General features: G+C 43.4%; 1 protein-coding gene across 1 annotated transcript in view; it reads left to right on the top strand.

Annotated features, from left to right (window-relative positions):
- Positions 1-22,605, top strand: part of FREM3 (FRAS1 related extracellular matrix 3) — a 113,792-nt gene that overhangs the window by 73,713 nt on the left and 17,474 nt on the right. Inside the window, exons 9-13 of the mRNA XM_075614370.1 lie at positions 2,962-3,159; positions 14,208-14,372; positions 14,886-15,068; positions 15,156-15,286; positions 15,900-16,058. Of these exons, the coding sequence (XP_075470485.1) occupies positions 2,962-3,159; positions 14,208-14,372; positions 14,886-15,068; positions 15,156-15,286; positions 15,900-16,058 (836 nt within the window). The remainder of the gene's footprint in view (positions 1-2,961; positions 3,160-14,207; positions 14,373-14,885; positions 15,069-15,155; positions 15,287-15,899; positions 16,059-22,605) is intronic.

The following is a 22,605-nucleotide window of genomic DNA, read 5'->3' on the forward strand; positions in this document are numbered from 1 at the left end:
CTGTTTAAGCACGCGTCTGCGCATGCGCCGGAACAGTGCATGAAGTTAGCTGTTTGAACGGCCCGTTTATAGGTAGGTAACGGGCACAGGGAGTACTGGGTGTATGATAAAAACGTTTAATAGTGGTTAGACATAGTGACACACAGTACGCTGTGCCTATGGATCACATATTAAAGAAAACCCAGTGTATTGCGGGTTGCGCATGCGTTGTATATCAGTGCGTGCATGTGTCTGTTGAAACATGCATTTGCGCATGCGCCAAAACAGTGCATGAAGTTAACTGTTTGGGCGGCCCGTTTACAGGTAAATAGCGGGCACAGGGAGTACTGGGTGTATGATATAACGTTTAATAGTGGTTAGACATATGTACACACAGTACGCAGTGCCTATAGATCACATATTCAAGAAAACCCAGTGTATTGCAGGATGCGCATGCGTTGTATATCAGTGCGTGCATGTGTCAAAAATAGTACTGTAGTTGCTCCAGTTATATGTCCACTGGTATTGTATGCGCCTAAGTCTGGGCGCAGGTACGAGGGTGCTGTACACCTATAATCACTAGAATGGTAAAGGTAATAAGCGCAGTGCTGGGCTGTTTAGTGATACTAAATCGGGTAACGTAATGCCCGTGTGGCCGCAGAGCTGCTTACTCGTATACTGCTGCACTGAGGAGATATGGCATACCATAAGGGACCAAGATATTCGGAGCAGCTGTATCTATACAAGACAGTATAGACATATACGCACGGTTGTGTCTGTTGTATTAAAACAAAAGGATGTGAGCAGATAAATAATTAATGTACGCTGTCTCAGTAGCAAGTAGCAAGTGCTGCCCTGTGGCAGCACTGACACCTCTTTAATTGGGTGTAACACATGAAAGGTAGCTGTGACACAGATCAGCGCACTAAAGGAGCTATTGGAGATGGCCGACGGAGTTAGTCATGAGTCATGAATCAGCAATAAGACCCGACATGCCGCATGTTTCGTCACTTCCTGTGACTTCCCCGGATGAAGTCACAGGAAGTGACGAAACATGCGGCATGTCGGGTCTTTTTGCTGATTCATGACTCATGACTAACTCGGTATGCCATATCTCCTCAGTGCAGCAGTATACGAGTAAGCAGCTCTGCGGCCACACGGGCATTACGTTACCCGATTTAGTATCACTAAACAGCCCAGCACTGCGCTTATTACCTTTACCATTCTAGTGATTATAGGTGTACAGCACCCTCGTACCTGCGCCCAGACTTAGGCGCATACAATACCAGTGGACATATAACTGGAGCAACTACAGTACTATTTTTGACACATGCACGCACTGATATACAACGCATGCGCATCCCGCAATACACTGGGTTTTCTTGAATATGTGATCTATAGGCACAGCGTACTGTGTGTCACTATGTCTAACCACTATTAAACGTTATATCATACACCCAGTACTCCCTGTGCCCGCTATTTACCTGTAAACGGGCCGCCCAAACAGTTAACTTCACGCACTGTTTTGGCGCATGCGCAAACGCATGTTTCAACAGACACATGCACGCACTGATATACAACGCATGCGCAACCCGCAATACACTGGGTTTTCTTTAATATGTGATCCATAGGCACAGCGTACTGTGTGTCACTATGTCTAACCACTATTAAACGTTTTTATCATACACCCAGTACTCCCTGTGCCCGTTACCTACCTATAAACGGGCCGTTCAAACAGCTAACTTCACGCACTGTTCCGGCGCATGCGCAGACGCGTGCTTAAACAGATACGTACACATTCAACTTATATGACGCATGCGCAGTTTACACACTGCGTGGATGTGCTGTGTGGATATATTGCAAGTATCTGTAGAGCCTATACTGACAAATAGGTCACAGGGTTAATATACCCATTTAGACTGATGATATCTAGAGCATCTACTCAGATCCATTGAAACCTCACAGGGAGACAGAATTAGTGCACACTACTATTGCCAGTAATTAGGATTTTTAACATACTAACTATTCTGCCTACCCGTTCATAGGTCTCTCCCCATGATACTGTGATGCCCTATAAACAACCTTAGTCATCACTTTTTCTAGGCATTTGCTAGAGTTAAGGGGGTTTTCACCCCCAGTGACCCTACAGTGTATACCTACACTATTCTAGAAACTGATCCTTTTGGTACATGAATTTAGTGAGCAAATATAGTCTTGACACAACTCAGTTCAATTACCTGGAGCGCAGTGAGACGCTTGACGGAGTTTGGATAGACCAACAGTAGTCTATTTTTATTCAGTATACAGCACAGCACTATACAGTATACTGTTTTATTTACACCATTACATGGATATTTAATAAAGTTTCATTTCATACACCACATCCACCCCTGACCGTCTTTATTTTTAGGTCTGCGGTGCGCCTATTTAAAGGGGATTCTTTGGTGTACCACTCTCGGTACACATTGTTTGTCTATCTAGCCTATCCCTAGGCAGCACGCCTCTACCAACTAGGGGTCTGAGCGAGGTCTCTCTCTATAGTTTTTAGTTAAAGACCATCATGTCAACAGTACACATTTTAAAGACTCTCGTAATATGGATTCATACGTTTTATCCATACATAAAATTATTCCCGTTGCATACTTTTTATACTCTGTATTTTAAAAACGAGATTATAGTTTTATGCTTTTTCAGACTTAATAGCACAATTCAAAGATTACATATTAAAGATTCAAAAGATCGAAACATCTTTATTCTGCTGATGTTTGCAGAATTTAATCACGATGTTCTTTTGGCAAATGAGCCATAACCACTGAACATCCTCAAAAAAGAAAACAATGTAAATATTACTTTGAGATCATTATATAATACTGTAGGCATTACACATTAATGCCAATGGGACTGCTGACACCAATTGTATTATTGCCAGTATTCAGATGTAGGACATAATCCTGAAGTCATAACTAAATGTTTTGTTTGTAGTACCAAAAGTCCAGTTCAAAGAGCCGTCTTATAACGTGAATGAAAAGGATGGACAAGTATCTGCCGTCATATACCGCAGTGGTGATATCAACCATAAATCCACAGTCCGATGCTACTCTCGCCAAGGTTCTGCCCAGGTTATGATGGACTATGAAGAGAGGCCAAACACGGATGACTCTGTTGTTGTATTTCTGCCAGGTAAGAGATAATAAGGAATCTGCACAATAAATAATCAGGGTTTTATTTAACATGCCAATCTGTTTTTTGTGATATTAAAGCTTGTAGAAAATAAATATGACCATGGTGAACATTGTTCTATAAGTCCCCATATTGTAGAGGTATTAATAATCTTTCTGAACCTGGTTTAGATGCACATATCTGCTACTAACTTTTTTTGCCCTGCAATGCACTGGAGTTTGCATTTCACTGGTGCTTTACAGTGACATATTTATTCATTTAGATATTGGTAGACATTTTTTTCATACCCAGGGAATACATTTAAATAATATTGTGTCCGGTATTGGAGATGTCCAAGAGTAATAACCAGTGAGGTTCAGCGACCTCCCAGATGCCATGGTTCTGATCTTTAAAAGAAAGAAAAACAGTCAGACTGCCATAAATTAAAAAAAATCAGATGTATTCTTATGGACAATGCTGGAGTATGATTAATGTTATCCAGCTAATTGTATGTAACACCCCTAACCCCTCAAGGGAGATCTGTTGGTATTGGTAGTGTTATGGTGCTGTAGTGCTCATCGGTGGGATTCCAGGAGGTCTGAGTCTCTGCGTTGGTATGGGGAGTAGGCAACGGGACAGACTTTCAGCTATGGTGCAGTACCTCCATCCTGCAGAGCTCTGCCACAGTCAGGGTTTCATCCCCACAGGAACCTTTGGAGTAAGTTAAGTCACAGACCAGGAATAGTACAACATGATTTATTAGCAGGCCAGCTCACACTTCCTATTCTTCTCCACATTCCTCCCATGCAGGAGAGGTTGCATTCCCTGGACTAGGCCCCCAGGAGCTTGAGGCCCCTGGGCTAGTCTCCCCCCCCCCCACATCCTGATGGGGTGAGGTAGAATCCTGCCTACTCCATAAGGAGCAGGCTACATTGGAACACCAACTCACTAAATTTAAAAGGAATCCATGTTTTATACCTGGGGAGGGTCCCACTACTAGCTCTGGTAACTGGGCAGCACTCCTCCATTGAGCCTAAACCCCCTGGCACATACTCTAACGGTTTCCAGACTAGCACCTGGAAACTGTAACAAATTATCATTCCAGTGGGGAGACTCACATGCTGGCCCATGTGAGAGGAATTTAACCCCAACACTGCCTGCTCCATACCAGGACTTATAGTTTTAGGGCCAGGGAGTATATAGCCCGGGGCACTGGGCTACATACTCCCTCTGGTGAAAATTCCTCACATTACCGCATGAGGTACATAAATTTATATACCACCAATAAATTTATGAAATAACACAATAAAGGGCAAACAATAAAGTAGAACAGTGTGTAACCCGTAGCAACACATTGGTTTAACAGGGCACTCCTATACAGGAGAACCCATAACCTTGCAGCACATCTCCTGCTCTGTTAATAGCACACAGTATCCATTGCAGCACCGCTCCTGCTCTGTAAATCAATAGTATTGGACCGGATCAGGTTTGCGAACCAATTTACCATTTCTATCCGGTACTGTGACCGAATAGCACCTCTTCAGGCCCTTCTCACTTATATATATTCCACACGGTCTATGGAGATATTTCTCCCCAATTTCCACACTCTCATTAAATAAGATACTCTGTCCTCATTGTAATGAACCTGACTGCTGCAGCTGTCCAAGACAGCATCCCTGACCCATTCCTCCCTACACTCCTACGCTTCCCTCATTAATGGCTCAGGAAGATAGGGATAATCAGTCCCGTGGAATTTCCGGTAATGACAGATTACTATCCTATCAGCTCTGCCATTCTTCATTAAATGTTGGCCACTAGCCTGCCTGGTCAGTACCCAGAATAATGGCTCTTCTGGTATGGCTTCATATTTAACTACCTCCAAGCCTGAAGGGGAGCATAGCCCCATAGCAATATCCTTGCTGCAATTCCTCAAAATTTCAGCCGTTTGTTCTGGTGTGAACTCCCCCTCTTCCCACCACTGATCTACCTCATCCTTCTGAATTAATACAAATCTGGTCCTTTTCATGTACGGAACGTATCCCTGGAAAATAGGATCCCACCATTGTATTATCTTCCCTACATCAGATTTAGGCATTACAGGAATTACACGGCCTATAGGAGATGGTGGTTTGGGAGTTAAAGGCCTACAGACCCCACCTACTACAGGTGTAACGGAACTAGGCATTGGTATCACATTAGTGAAAAAATAAGGGATGGTAAAGTGAAATAACTGGAAAAAATGAGTGATTATTAAATTAGAATCTGTGTTAAGGTTTCCTCATACCATAGAGATTGATGGGTCCTTTAAGAAAATTGACGTTCCGTAGCCAGAGTATAGGGGATCTCGATTCCCCTATGAACAGGAAAACAAGAAAAAACTCTGACACATGAACCCAATGATCTCTAATAAATACAGAGCTTACTGTGCCGAGGTATAGATTGGAAAAAACCTGGCGCTTAAACTAAGGGCTCTATATTAATAGCAGAACTCACCATGCCGAGGTGCCTACGGATAAAGTATTCAAGACATATACATATAGTACAAAATATACATTTATTAAAAATACAATATAAAATATAAATGCACAAACAAAATGTTCAGCCCCAAACCTTGATTACGATACATATATGCTAACCGAGAGGAATGTAACCCCAACACTGCCTGCTCCTTACCAGGACTTATAGTGTTAGGGCCAGGGAATATATAGCCTGGGGCACTGGGCTACATGTATATTAATCTCTAAGTAAAGATTTTCAACGATATATCGTGCAACTTCAAAGGAAATTTCCATATATTTACCTACCTTTTCCTCTCACCCTTATTCTGTCAAATTTACACAAAGGGACCTGCAGATGGAGCAAGGAGACAAAAGTAATCAAATTGAAAGACATGAAAAATCAGGTTGAGCAGGTTGTTGATGTACTGTATATACATCAGTAGATTTCTAGAAAATATACTGAGAAAAGATAACTAAGTCCCCACATCTAATAACATTTTCCAAGTGTCTCCCATGGTAAACACACTTTGCTTGTATTTGGTCGTCATTCTATTTACATATCTAGCCATATTAGCTGTTTTTAAATCTGCCACTGTTAGCTAAGAGAAAGGCCCATAGTTAAGAAAAGCATGTAAAACAGTTTTTGCTTTTATTTTGCTCAAATTGCCTTTGATTAATAGAATACGTTATTTATTTGCCAAGAAATTTTGTTATTGGCTTTCAATAATATTTTTAACATTAGACAATTACAGACAAAGTATGTGGGTGGGGCGACCATTTTGTGAGCCACGCATGCGCATAGCTGCAAGGGCGCATGCGCAGAGTAAGGCTGTACTTATAGTGCACGCGACGGCGCAACGGAGCGACAGTGCTACCAAAAATCTGGTAGTCACTGTTATTTGATTTTTTTCTGCGATGGTCTCCCCTTGCGGCCAATCAGGAGTTTCTCCGTCCCTCTGCCTTCCCCCTTTATGACGTCGCTGGGATTGTAGCCAGCGACGTCGCCTAAATTTGAAATATAACCATCGCGGCGACGGGTGACGTGATCGGTTGCGTTGCCGGCACTATGAACGTGGCCTAAGAAGTGCGGCGGTCATCTTAGGTGAGCTCCGCACAGGCCACCACGCGACTACATGTCCCAGAATCCCTAGAGGGAGGGACTGTCCACGTTGGGTTGCCCCAGCCAATAGGATGCACGTAGGAGGGAGAGACAGGATATCTTCCGCATGCAGGGAGCACGCAAGGCAGTTCTGATGGAGGCACCGAGGAGACAGGTAGTGTCCAGGGAGCAGTAGCTTCCAGGGCTAGGCCAAGACCTTGCCCCTAGGCCCCAGTTAGGCCCTGAACCAAAACAGAGGAGTGTTGCAGGGAAGGCCCTAGATAGGGACTCTTCTCATTAGTGTGATTAATGCTGCGCTAGTGAAAGAACGGCCACGCGGCGCACTGCGGCCTGGGACCAGGCCACAGGACCCTGCGACATTGTGTGAGACCCTTCGGCTGGAGCTCACAGAGGAAGGAGAATCAGGACCCTCAGGAGAGAGGGGATTTGTGTTGGTGACCCCGCTACATAGGACCCACTCCAACCCATTGCACCAAGCAGTACCTGGGTACTGGAGTACCCAGGCAGGTACCCAACATGCACCTACATCCACAGGGAGAAGCGCTACATCCCATTTGGGTGGGACTTGCTGGGACAGGACACCAGGGGTATTGATGCCACAGCCCCCTGAGTTCTTTGGGGGAACCACCAAGTGTTGGGTCACTGGAGTTATACTGTGGGTACAGTTGGTATATGTTTTATATGTGTTAGTATGTGTGTACAGTAAAGTTTAGTTATATACTTTGTGTGGTGTATTATTCTTTACTGTGTATTGGTTCCTGTGAGGAGTTATACCGCCAATGCTGGAATCCCTCATAGGTGGAGGCGCCGCACGCACAGAGAACTCACCCCAGGCTCCCAGAGACGGAGGCTTATGCCTCCTGTGAGCAACCGATACAGCAGCCAAGTAGTTTCCGCATAGTTCCCTTAGGCATATGGAAAGGGCGCTACATTTGGAGGCACTTGGACAGACTTGGGGTGCTCGAGTTAGAAGAACCAAATTTAGGGAAACATGTTCGTACCCTCCAAACAAGAGGTCAGTCAGTGGGCCGTGAAGTTCCAAAAACCTCCCCGCCATGTGGTCGCGGTGGGGGACGTCCCGGCCAGCATCCCCCCATCAAGTATGCACCTCCCTAAGGCGATTTCCTGGTTTAGCTGGAGCCTGGCCACTAGGCCACAAGTGGGATCCTACCTACCGATGAAGTGTAGTCAACGTTACCGCCGACAACGTGTTATGTGAAGATGAGGGCCCCGGGCCCTGCATTTTCCAGAAGCCCTACCTACTGGTTGCCCACTCATATACCTTGACCTACCCATACTGATGGAGTTCAGTCCCCGACCAGCATCAGTGAGGCCTGCATGGCCATCCCCTGAAAATAGCCCCCGACAGAACAAAGCTAATCCAGAGGCAGTTCACAGCAGATGGTGAGATTGCGTAGTCGACACTCATCAGAAGGCACGGACGTCGAGGAAGTATTACAGAGATTGAATGACAAATTTGCACAGTCATCACTATAGCAAGCTGAAAGCCTTCTCTGTGGTGCGGCCCACACCGCTGGGAGAAGAGGAGTTTGCAGAGGGGAGAGACCATGCGTTGCAAGTACACTCTGACATACTCTCTCTAGGGCACCTAATAACATCTCTTGGGTTTAAGTATCACCTCTATGCTGACGACACACAAATTTACTTTTCAACACCCGAACTTACACCTGCTGTACAAACCAAAGTTTCTGAATGTCTCTCTGCTATATCATTCTGGATGGCCCTCCGCCGCCTTAAACTCAACATAGCAAAAACAGAGCTCCTCATACTTCATCCCAAACCTGGCCCTACTACCTCGCTCCACATTACTGTTGGAAATACGATCATTCACCCAGTAGCCCAAGCACGCTGCTTAGGGATCACACTCCACTCCTCTCTCACATTCTCCTCTCACATTCAGAATGTTTCTAAAACCTGTCGCTTTTTCCTCCGCAATATCACAAAGATACGCCCGTTTCTCTGTTGCTCGATTGCTAAAACTCTGACTCAGGCCCTCATTCTCTCCCGACTTGATTATTGTAACCTCCTGCTGTCCGGCCTTCCTGCCTCTCACCTGTCTCCCCTACAATCTATCCTAAACGCTGCTGCCAGAATCACTCTACTCTTTCCTAAATCTGTCTCCGCGTCTCCCCTCCTGAAATCCCTCTCCTGACTTCTGATCAAAACCCGCATCACACACTCAATTCTCCTCCTCACTTTTAAAGCTTTACACTCTTCTGCCCCTCCTTACATCTCAGCCCTAATTTCTCGTTATGCACCATCCAGACTCTTGCGTTCTTCTCAAGGATGTCTTCTTTCTACCCCCTTTGTATCTAAAGCCCTCTCCCGCCTTAAACCTTTCTCACTTACTGCCCCGCACCTCTGGAATGCCCTTCCCCTCAGTACCCGACTAGCACCCTCTCTATCCACCTTTAAGACCCACCTTAAGACACACTTGCTTAAAGAAGCATATAAATAGCACTGGGGATTATACTGGACACATGATACATAAAGCTTGGCCCCCTGCAGACGCACTTACCAGAACTCCCTCCTCCTGTCTCTGTACGTTCTCCCTACCTACCAATTAGATTGTAAGCTCCTCTGAGCAGGGATTCCTTTTCCTTAATGTTACTTTTATGTCTGAAGCACTTATTCCCATGACCTGTTATTTATATTATCTGTTATTATTTGATTACCACGTGTATTACTACTGTGAAGTGCTATGTACATTAATGGCGCTGTATAAATAAATACAATATAATACAATACTGCCAGAATGAACTTGTATGGACGCAATCAAGAGACAGAAAATCGTGGAGTGTCTGCCGCCCACGGCAGCCAACATAGTGTGATTATATCGTGAGTGCCATGCCAAGGCTGATGCCCACGCTCTGATTCAGGCCTTAACCAAAGCCTATGGCACTAAGGACGACCCCACTGCATTGCTAACTCAGTTCCATGCCCTCAAACAAAAGGAGAGGGGAAAATTATCGGAATCACTGTGGTCCCTGCCTAACAAGAAGGTCACCTGCATGGCTGATCTAGATGATTTTCAAACAAAGCAATTCCTGCGGGGTGCATCGTTTACACACACCCTCATAGCCAGGATCTGCTGCACTCTCTCTCTAGAGAATCCTCTTAACTTTGAGGACCTAATGGATCATATACAAGAGCAAAAGGTCACCCTGCAGTTTCAGACTCCCAAGACACCCCCAAATCATCCAAAGGGGAAAGTAAAGCAACTCCATCCAAGAAGTCTAGTGCGAAGGAGAATCCTGAGGAAAATACTCCCCAGGGTCCCTCACGACTGACCCCCTCGACTCCTAAGAGTTTGGTTTCAATGCGACCCCTAAGCAACCATTGCATTAACTGCCATAAAGAAGGTCACTTCGCACGGGATTGTCCGAATTCAGACACACCTACACCGCAGGAGCCATGGCCTTCACTGTGCAGTCGGCAGAACCACCGTCCACATAATCAGATAGTGCCCCTGCACCTAGCCCCAACAAGGAGCCCCAATCAGACGCCTACCATCGAGTGGGACCTGCGGCTATAATACGAGTACTAGTGGAGGGTATCTACTCCTCCGCCTTGCTGGATACCGGGTCTCAAGTGACCATCATCTGCTGGCCATTTTACAATCTGCACCTCAAGCATCTGCCTATGCAGAAATTGTGTGGCCTTAGTAGCAAAGTCTACCCCATCGATGGTGTGATTCAAGTGAGGTTGGATATAACACAGTTCAATACCAACAAAACCCAACCCATGGAAGTGGAAGCCTTGATATTTCCCGAGCCCCGAGAACACCCAAATTCCCCATCATATTGGGGACCAATGTGGATGTGGTGAGAGCCCTGATCCAGGAATATCTGCAAGAAGCCAGCGAACTCCCACAAACATCTTTGCAGATTCACTCTGTATTCAAAGAGGAATGCTATAGGACCTCTGCCCAAGAAGGATTTGGACAATTTTCCAACATTGAGAAGGGGTTGACAGAGATTCCACAGGGGGAGAGAAGCACATGGCCACTGTATCCAACTACCCGGGCCACGACGAGGCCGACTGGTACTTTTCATTAGAGACCATGCCTGAAGAGGATGCCAAGAGAGGGTTCAAGGTGGTGCCATAAATGAAAGAGTGAAAGTCTGCACTTTCTCGCCGGTTCAAGGTGAGAATATCTCACCCCACCATATACGGTTTGATGTTAGTCAAGTACTGGGTCGGATATACCCTGTCACTCACATAGAATCCTTGACTCATGTGAACACGGCTACCATGTGAGAAGCCCTTCATGGCTTGTAGTTCGACTTCATGGAATCGTCCTTGCCAGCGGAGTGGAAGAAATGGCTAAGCGACAAACTGGCAGAACGCAATGAGGTGTTCTCCACCAGTGAGATGGATGTGGGCTGCAGCAAGAGTGCTCAACACACGATCCAATTGATCAACGCCACTCCATTCCAGGAGTGTTCCAGATGCATAGCTCCCAGAGACGTGGAGAATATGAGGGACGTCCAGAAGGAGATGAAGACAGCGGGTATCGTAACAGAGATCCACAGTCCCTATGCCTCTCCTATTGTGCTAGTGCAGAAAAAGAATGGATCCATGTCACTATGCATGGACTACAACCCTGAATTGCCACACCGTCCCAGACCAATATACCTTGCCCCGCAAGAGATCCTCAGCACCTTATCAGGCAGTCAGTGGTTCAGCGTGCTGGACCTGAGGTCTGGATACTAGCAGGTACCCATGATTTCCGAAGACCAGGAGAAGACAGTGTTTATCTGCCCCCTGGGATTTTACAAGTTCACCCGCATACCCCAAGTCATTTGTGGTGCACCTGCCACGTTCCAGAGGTTAATGGAAAAGACAATTGGTGATATGAATCACTGGGAATGTTTGGTCTATCTGGATATCATCATGTTCGGAAGAACGTTAGAGCACGAAGGACACCTTCTGGAGCGAATGGGAAAAGAAGGCCTGAAGTTGTCCCTAGACAAATACCGCTTCTGCCGCACTTCAGTCACCTATGTGGGCCACATAGTGTCCGAAGAAGGAGTTGCTACAGACCCCGCTAAGGTCGAAGCCGTAGTGAACTGGCCCAAACCAGATAATGTGATGGAATTACGATCCTTTCTGAGGTTTTGCTGAGACAACCGAAAATTCGTAGAGGGGTACTCAAGCAAGGCCAAAGTCCTCAACAATCTGTTGAAGATCCGCCCAGAAGAGCCTTTGCAAAAAGCCACAACTCCGTGAACACGATCAGTTCACGCTGAAGTACAAGCCAGGGCCATTGAACATCGGAGCCGATGCTCTGAACTGAGTGCAACGCCAGACGATGAACCATGGGAAGAAATTCCTGGCCCTGGGATTTGGACCATGTGCTCCACAGTGGCTATCTTGGAGGACAACGTAGCCTTTTCCAAACTCAGAGTAGTGGACTCACTGGGGTGTCCGTCAAAGGCACTTCCTGCAGCATACTGCCATCCAGAAGGCATGTCCATCACGCAAAATACCATAATGAGGTAGAATAAATTAGTGATACACCAGATGCAAGACCGGTGGCCAAAGCCATACATCGGGCCATCTAAGAAAACAACCCTTCCGTGGTGAAGCCTGCTCCCGTCGACCTGGTCGTCGTCATCATGAGGGAATGGGACAAGTTCTGCATGGACCGTGGCCTTCTCTACCGGGTTGTCCCCTATCACAACCATTCCGATAGGAGACAACTCGTCCTGCCCAGAAGCTTGCAGTATCATGTCCTACTAGTGGACAAAACATTCAGACTAGTAAGAGATAGGTTCTTCTGGCCCAAGATGCAGGAATCAGTGAACATCAGTGGACTAGCAGGTCCATCTGGGACCTCTGACGTCAGCAAGCCAAACTGCCGGTTTGTTGATACGGTGGCCTCCAACGTCCAAAAAGCCCAATGCATTTTGCCAGTCTGTCGGCTTCTTCTGGGGTTGTGTTCGGACTCTGGAGTCGATTCTGGAGTCCTAACAAAACCCCAGAAGAAGCCGACAGACTGGAGAAATGTGTTGGGCTTTTTGGACGTTGGAGGCCACCGTATCAACCCACTGGTGGTTCAGCTTGCTGACGTCAGAGGTCCCGGACGGTCTGCTAGTGAGAGAAGCAGACAGGGGGAACCATACGCATGTGAATGCACAGGATGGGCAAGACGAGCAGCTGTAAAGACCGGAGGAGAGTTGGAGTGCGCCCCAAGTCACTCCTTGCTTATTACCATTGGGGTCATTGTGAGTTTGCATTTTCCCCTTTGTGTTGTTTGTCTTTGGAGTAAAACGTTAATGCACCATCTTTTCTGCATCTGTGTTTCTTCTTTACATGATATCCACCATGGAGGATTAACTCAAGATGTCCTTGTTCCACGATGTGCTTTGTGACATTTGATTAAGTTCTGGTATCATCCACTACCTTTATTCACTTATTGTATTGACTTAGTGTATTCACTATTATCAGTTTGCGTCACAGACACCACTTTTTTCACTGTTATCTTGTGCAGTTGGGATACTTGTGTATGTATATATAAGTATATATTTTTTGGATTGTCACTAATATCACTAGTATATAAGTTTGCACCTTAATATATCACATTTGTGTGGCTCCCTTAGGCATAGGGAAAGTGGGCTACATACATATAAAACTCCCTTCTCAAAAGAAGCATCCCAATAGCCTGGACTCATGGCTACTGTCCCACACCTACAGTAACTCCTACCAACCATTGTGGCCATGCACTGCCATCTCAAACACTTATTCCCTCACCTGCTGTCTCTGTAAGTCTCCCAATATACCACTTAGATTGTAAGCTCTTCTGGCAGTGATTTCCTTTTCTATGGTCTGATTTTGCTGCACTTATTGTATTATTATCATTTCCTGTATTGTCTTTGTAAAGCGCTGGGTACCCTGTCAGCGCTATATAAATATAGATATATATACATAATATTTATTTAGCGTAATACCTTGGAAAGAAAGGAAAGAAGAGAGACACAGAAATACAAAAAAATAACAAAATGCAAACTAAGCAAACCCTTCTTCTGTTCCAGAGGGGTCAGAAGTCAAGCAAAGGAAAATAAACATCAATGATTCTTTATAGCAAAGTGTATTCAGGTTTATGAAATAATTTGTTATTTTATACTTAACCAAATTTTGAATGCAACTAACAGATGATTAATGATTTGTAATCAAGCAAGATTGGGACTTGAGTATTTTAGACCAGCACACCTAAGTATAGAGGAAAGTAAATGTAATCTAAAATTGGTGAAACAATTATTTTACATAAAATGCAGTTTGGAAGATCATGCACCGTCCGGTTCATTAGAAGTGTGGGCATTGCCTAACTGATTATTTTAAGCGCGAGAAAATGACATTTTGTTAAGTTGGGGAACTGCACACAAATACAATCGCGTTATAATTGGAGGATTCACCTGCATTCCTAGGTGAGATTGAGAAGCCATGTGTGGTGACTCTGGAGGATGACACCACTTATGAAGAAGAAGAGGAATTCAGGCTGGTTCTTGGAACACCAAAAAGTGACTCACCCTTTGGAGCTTCAATTGGAGAACAGAAAGAAACTCTAATCAAGATTAAAGATATGGAGGACAGTAAGTGTCTACCATAGGCAACATCAATAGTCATACATACCTTTAAACTGATGAAGACAAACACATTGTACTTGCAGTGCTGAGAAAAAAAAGGACTTTTTTGATATTTGATGTGCGATGCACTAATGAAACCTGGGTTCTTCCGAGGATCTATATTCTTGTCATAGTAAATGCTGAAATTATGGAGATTCTAATTATGACAAGGTATGATAAAATAGAAAGAATAGGTGAGGTCAGGTTAAGTGATTGTCACAAGGATTTTATTCTCCATTGCCACTAGGTATGTCTACCTGACTGTCTTAGGTAATGGCATGGAGTATGTGACACGAGTCTGTAACTTTTCTGCAGGCTTCTATATCCTGTAGGTTACCCAATTAAAATACTCCCTAGTCAACTTTCATTTAGGAGGCATTCGACCTCCTGCGGCCCCCTAGACTGTGCAAAAGCAACAGTATTTTGTTATGATAAAGTCATGTTTTTCACCCCCTAACTATATGTTACATTTATTCACAGAGCCTATCATCAAGTTTTCAGAAATCAAATATAGTATCCAAGAGCCACAGGAGACTGGTGAAATAGCTGTGGTAAAGATCCCTGTGCTGCGCCTCGGGGACACCTCCAAGGTATCCATTGTTAGAATTCACACAAAGGATGGCTCAGCTACCTCCGGAGAAGACTACAATCCACTGTCTGAAGGTATGAGACATTGAATTCTCCAGCAGCGCCACTGGATGAATTTTCTGTTTCTATTCTGAACTCTACAGCATTTCTCTGTTTCCACAGACATTGAATTTAAAGAAGGAGAAACCGAACACTTTGTCAAAGTCGAGATATTACATGATGGTAAAAGGGAAATGCGTGAAGCTTTTACTGTTCACTTGAAGCCTGATGAGAACATGGTGGCTGAAACACAGGTAACGAGACTTGGTGACTGAACTGGTGCTAGAACTGAAGGTCATATGAAAGTTCAAACAAAGGCCCATATCTACCAAGGGGCTATTGCATAAAGCAGCTTATGGGCCACTGACTTCAATAGGCCATAAGGTGTCCTGTAGTGCTAAAAGGGGTATTATGTGAGGAACTCCTAAATGCCTATTCAGGTTTATATTTGTATCCTCTAAAATAACCTTTATTACAAACAGGCATAATCAATACTACAATACGTCTTTCAAGTTGTGTTATGATTAATAGAGCAAAGCTGAAGGAATAGTTTAATATTAAGAGATCACTGCATTTGAAGTGTGGTGCTGTGTCGGCTCTCGTTGTATCTTTGGACAGGTTCCTTCACCTTCCTGTGTATCAGGCAAGAACATTTGATTTTAAGCTCTTCTGCACAAGGATTTATTGTGCCTGCCAACTAATATGTACATTGCTGTAAAGTAAATCTGATATCTTCCCAAACAAGCTGAAGAAGGCTTCATAGCAATTTGAATAGGGATCATTGTGATGATAAAGACTGATTAGCAGGTTGTAAATGAATGTACTTCAGTAGATTTCCACAAACATACTGTCATCCTCCCTTTCCAGATGAGTAAAGCCATTGTGTACATTGAAGAAATGGACAGTGTTGCCGATGTGACCTTCCCAGCTGTACCCCAAGTTGTTTCCCTTTTGATGTATGACGATACTTCTAAAGCCAAGGAGAATCCAAATCCCCCAACTGGTTACCCTGTTGTGTGTGTAACGGTAGGTGCGGCAAATTTTTGTGTTGTGTAACTTGTTGCCATTCCTCAATGTAAATGTAAGGATTGTATTTTTCATTCAAATAGACTCCAGAGTGTGTGTTAGTTTTTAAGCCATGTTTGTTAAGGATTTACGATATGAGTACGAATAAACCAACGGTGCACAGCAGCAAGAACGAGGAGGGCTAAGGTGTGGAATTGATACTGTATACAAAAAACATATGAATTGAACCAGCCATAAAATGAGACACAACAAATCCTCCAACGCGTTTCACGCCCACATGGCGCTTTATCAAGAATATGGATTTATTAAATGTTGTTAAGGATTTATTCAAATGGATTACTGTAGCCCATCTCTCTCAGGAAGGAAGAGGGGAAAATGCCAGGTCTGTTTTTCACTACGATCTCCTGGGAATGCAGAGAGCAGATTACTATTTGGAACTACTGTCCCTTGGGCATGATAACCTAGATTAGAATCCACAACCATAAAAGACTGTTTTATGGAGCCTACTGTAAGGGGTCTGGATTCAAAACGTCACAGTGGCTGCCACCCAAGAAGCCTTATGATGTGCACTGTACATCATGCTGTAACTGCTTGTTTTCTAGGGGGGAGGAGGGGGCCTGCCGTCGGTCTTCTGGCACTCCAAGGGTTAAAGGGTTAAAAACAACAACAAAAAACACATTTTTGTACCTATAAGTAGTTTAAATCCATTTTCAGAGTTACTTGAAAACATGTTAAACTGAAATCTTGACTTCCATTAGCAGTTCCTTTTTGTGTAATATCACGTTTTATGAAAGGAGCCGTTACCTCTGCATGTTTATTTAAAGAATTTTTGTTATTATTTTTATTTTTTGTGACAACACCGCCACTTTTCATTGCATTTCTCTCAGATAAAAAGCAGGAAATGTAGGGTACGCTTATCAGGTTTATTATCGACAGAGCACAAAACACAAACAAGAACAAAACACCTATATTTCCTCTCTGGAGCGCCAACTAACACTTTTTTAACTACTATCTACAACACAGCACCCTGTATCTATGTAAGCTGTAGCACCCGTAGAGTCTCTCTGTCTGTCTCTGTCTGTCTCTGTCTGTCTCTGTCTGTCTCTGTCTGTCTCTGTCTGTCTCTTTCTGTCTCTGTCTCTCTCTGTCTGTCTCTTTCTGTCTCTGTCTGTCTCTGTCTGTCTCTGTCTCTCTCTGTCTCTCTCTGTCTCTCTCTCTCTCTCTCTCTCTCTCTCTCTCTCTCTCTCTCTCTCTCTCTCTCTCTCTCTCTCTCTTTTATTAAAGCAGCAGTCCATTAAATAGTCCCCAGGTGAGGAGAAAGATTACAGGCCTAGGAAAGTGTTTGGTCCTAAATACCTCCCTTCAAGTACTTTGCCTATGGCTACATCACATATCCCCCCCCCCCCCCTTTGCTCAAGCGTGGTTGGTTGAGCAAGTGTACAAAAGGAGGCATACACTCGGGATAATGCATCTGCATTCCCGGCTTTGGAGCCGGCCCTACAGTATGTTCTACCATAAAGTGTTAACAAAAATTACTAAACTAGCGCTAGACCAAATGTGTATATGTGCAGTGCATTAAAGCGTGTGCTAAAGCTGCCTGGTGATTCTACTAAGGGTACAATCTCATGTGAACCCTAAAAACAATATATTGATACAAATGTGGAATTACAATACCTGGCGCATACAAAACGGTAATTACAATACAGTATAATAACAATGAATAATTGTAAAGTAAAGTATATGTGACAGTGAAGTGAAGTCCTTTTCCAATGTCTATAAGTGAAATGGACTCTGTCCTCGACTTGGGTAGAATAAAGTCACTCTCATGCAGCAAGTTATATTCCTATTGTGTGAGACAAAAACAGAGACACCACATTGCGCAGTATTGACTTGACAGCAAATGAAGTCCTCCCTTATATGCCTCTAAGTGAAATGCCCACTTACTAGATATAGAGTGGGTCTCATGCAGTTGAGAGAATCTGTATCCTTGTCTCTTCTGATCCAGACGTTCACAGGTTAACCCGAACCCCACGTGATGTTCCTGTCTTTCCTGGATCCTTGAAGAAACTCCGTCTCTGGAAAGTGCTTTCTCCTTCTGTGCTGATCTCCTGTATGTACCTCCAGCATAGGGGTATACAAAAAACAGAGGATTGCGCAATAGTATAAAAAGCTTTAAGGACGCATCCTAACTAGCTGCAGAAATATACTCACAGATTCCGTGAGTTTTAAAAACAATTCAAACGCCCGACCCGGCTGTCCCACAGCACACCCCAGTCTCTGTCAGCTCCTGCTTCTGGTCGCGTGTGTCTCGCGCTATCCAGACTTGAGCGTGCTGACGTCACTATTCAGTGAACTGACCGGAGAGTGGATGAGAGTCCTGATTGACGTTCGTTTAGGCTCCTCCCTACGCGTTTCGTGACGGGGAACGTCACTTCGTCAGGGATTTGTGGAGCCTATGCAATCCCTTGTACTTAAATAGCTCGTTCTTAACTCATTGCGGGTCGGAACTTACTTAGACACTTAAACAATTAAAAGCACCACAGATGTATTCACTGCTGAATTAGTTGCAGTGGGGTTGAAAACCACCGTGGTGAAATACATTGCCAACAATGTTCAATTACAATATCATCATTACTCATATACATTCTGATGATTAATAATGAATATTAAAATGATAACTAATACAAATAAAATGTGTAAAAATTGTTATAAAGGAGGAACAGATATACTATATCACATGATTATAAAATCTAAATCTTAGAAGGTTAACAAGTAGCTCCAGTGAGGAATGAAACCACTATTTGAATAATCTGACCTCTACAGCATATGATTGAGTCTGGGGGCCCTCATAGGAAAGAAGCTAGATCAAAATCTATATTTAGACCTTTTGGGGAGAGCGTCTTTAGAGTGTAGATCCAGAAGCTCTCTTGCTGAGATACCTTCTGTAATCTATCTCCCCCTCTGATTCCCACTTTTGGGCTATCTATCCCTATGCACGTAAGACCCTCTGGTAACATGTTATGGTGTATCTTAAAATGGTTTGAAACACTATGTGTCTCCAAACCTTTTTTAATGTTGTATACATGTTCCGCGAACCTTCTCTTAAGGGGTCTTCCCATCCTCCCCACATATTGTAGGCCACAGGGGCACTCTAAAAGATACACACAAAAGCTTGTTTTGCAAGTAATGAGACTTTGGATGACATAGCTTTTCCCAGTCACTTTGGATGTAAATCCTTTACATTTATGTCCAAAACTACAGCCTATACATTTTTTACAAGGATAGTAACCCTTGAGGTCTCCCAGCCACATAGTAGGACCCGATCCCTGGTTCTTTTTTGGGCAGCTTGGAGCTAGTTGTGATTTTAAATTCTGAGATTTTTTGTATACTATTTGTGGTTTACTTGGTAAAATAGATTTAAGGACAGGATCCCTTTGTAAAATCCCCCAATGTTTATTTAACACTTTTGCAATGCCTTGAGACATCCCATTGTACTGTGTGATAAATGGGATGAACACTTTATCAGTGTTCACTGGATTCTTTTTCTTAGATCTAATCAAGGCAGTTCTATCTGTGTCATTTGCGTTTTTTATCGCATTTTGCACCAGTACTGATTGTATTTTCTGTCCCTAAATTTTTCACCCATTTCCTTAATCTGCTCTTCATATACCTCTTGTTGCGAGCAGTTTTTCCTAATTCTTAAAGCTTTCCCCCTCTGAATATTTCTGATCCATTTTGAGTGGTGGTGGCTAGATGCCAATACATATGAGTTAGCGTTTACTTCCTTAAAAAATGTTTTAGTGTGTACCTTGTTGTTGACTGTGTACAGGGTGAGATCTAGGAAATCTATAGACTGATTGCTATAGTTGAAGGTGAATTTGATATTATAATCATTATTATTTAGATGAATCTTGAAGGCCTCTAGTTCATCGATAGTGCCCCTCCAGACGCACAGCACATCATCGATGTAGCGCTTCCAGAGCACCAGGTTTGCACCATATGGGTTGTGGTTCCAAATATAATTTTCTTCCCACATCCCCATAAAAATGTTCGCATAACTAGGTGCAAACCTGGTACCCATTGCAGTGCCGCACGTCTGGAGGTAGTATCTGCACTCATGTGAAAAATAGTTGTGAGTGAGGATATATCTTATAGCCTCTAAAACAAAAACTTTGACAGAGGCTTCCATAGTGCCATCCGTATTTAAGGCCCACTCAACAGCTTCCAAACCCCTAGAGTGGTCTATGACAGTGTAGAGGGACACTACATCGCATGTGACCCAAATCAGGCCTTCATCCCATATGAGATCCTGAATGATCTGCAGCACATGCGATGTATCCTTGAGGTGGGATGGTATTTTAACCACATAATCCTGCAATAGATGATCCACAAATTGCGATAGGTTCGACGTCAGGGACCCGATTCCCGAGATTATGGGTCTTCCCGGGGGTCTCAGGGGATTTTTATGTAACTTGGGGATGAAATAGAAGAGAGGGAGTTTAGGTTGTTTCACGGTCAGAAATTCTAACTCTCTTTTACAGATAATTTCTTCTTCATGACCTTTTTCCAACCATTTTGATAGCGTATTTGTATACTCCATGGTGGGATTACCCTCCAATATGGCATAGGTGTCCCTGTCAGCCAGTATTCTCTGGGCCTCTTCCTGATAGTATTCCCTATCCATGATTACTATCCCACCCCCTTTGTTAGCAGGCTTTATCACTATGTTGTTGTTTTTAGCTAGTGATTTGACTGCTTCTTTTTCCCTTAACGTCAGATTTTGTTTCTTACACTTGAAATCCTGACTTAAAGTCTCCAAGTCCCCTATCACCATATCCGCAAATGTCTCTATGTGGTTACCCCTACATGCTTTTGGATAGAAGGTGGAGGGATTTTTTAGTGTGGTGAAAGGAGGTTTTCTTGTAGCTACAGGTATGTTATTCATACACTCAGTTCTAGAAACAGCATCCTTAATGAAGTATTTTTTAAGGGTTAACTTCCTAACATACTTATGCACATCAATATATATATGAACATGTTAGGCCCTTGGACTTGAGCAAAGATCAAGCTCAGTCCTTTTTCTAATACCTTGCTTTCTACTTCTGTAAGTTGATGCTTACTGATGTTAAATACATTTTGTTTTTTTTACCAGTCTCTGTCTGCATTGTCTAAATAATAATGATTATAATATCAAATTCACCTTCAACTATAGCAATCAGTCTATAGATTTCCTAGACCTCACCCTGTACACAGTCAACAACAAGGTACACACTAAAACATTTTTTAAGGAAGTAAACACTAACTCATATGTATTGGCATCTAGCCACCACCACTCAAAATGGATCAGAAATATTCCGAGGGGGCAAGCTTTAAGAATTAGGAAAAACTGCTCGCAACAAGAGGTATATGAAGAGCAGATTAAGGAAATGGGTGAAAAATTTAGGGACAGAAAAGACAATCAGGTACTGGTGCAAAATGCGATAAAAAACGCAAATGACACAGATAGAACTGCCTTGATTAGATCTAAGAAAAAGAATCCAGTGAACACTGATAAAGTGTTCATCCCATTTATCACACAGTACAATGGGATGTCTCAAGGCATTGCAAAAGTGTTAAATAAACATTGGGGGATTTTACAAAGGGATCCTGTCCTTAAGTCCATTTTACCAAGTAAACCACAAATAGTATACAAAAAATCCCAGAATTTAAAATCACAACTAGCTCCAAGCTGCCCAAAAAAGAACCAGGGATCGGGTCCTACTATGTGGCTGGGAGACCTCAAGGGTTACTATCCTTGTAAAAAATGTATAGGCTGTAGTTTTGGACATAAATGTAAAGGATTTACATCCAAAGTGACTGGGAAAAGCTATGTCATCCAAAGTCTCATTACTTGCAAAACAAGCTTTTGTGTGTATCTTTTAGAGTGCCCCTGTGGCCTACAATATGTGGGGAGGACGGGAAGACCCCTTAAGAGAAGGTTCGCGGAACATGTATACAACATTAAAAAAGGTTTGGAGACACATAGTGTTTCAAACCATTTTAAGATACACCATAACATGTTACCAGAGGGTCTTACGTGCATAGGGATAGATAGCCCAAAAGTGGGAATCAGAGGGGGAGATAGATTACAGAAGGTATCTCAGCAAGAGAGCTTCTGGATCTACACTCTAAAGACGCTCTCCCCAAAAGGTCTAAATATAGATTTTGATCTAGCTTCTTTCCTATGAGGGCCCCCAGACTCAATCATATGCTGTAGAGGTCAGATTATTCAAATAGTGGTTTCATTCCTCACTGGAGCTACTTGTTAACCTTCTAAGATTTAGATTTTATAATCATGTGATATAGTATATCTGTTCCTCCTTTATAACAATTTTTACACATTTTATTTGTATTAGTTATCATTTTAATATTCATTATTAATCATCAGAATGTATATGAGTAATGATGATATTGTAATTGAACATTGTTGGCAATGTATTTCACCACGGTGGTTTTCAACCCCACTGCAACTAATTCAGCAGTGAATACATCTGTGGTGCTTTTAATT

The sequence above is a fragment of the Ascaphus truei genome, chromosome 1 (assembly GCF_040206685.1).
Source record: "Ascaphus truei isolate aAscTru1 chromosome 1, aAscTru1.hap1, whole genome shotgun sequence".
NCBI lineage: Eukaryota > Metazoa > Chordata > Amphibia > Anura > Ascaphidae > Ascaphus > Ascaphus truei.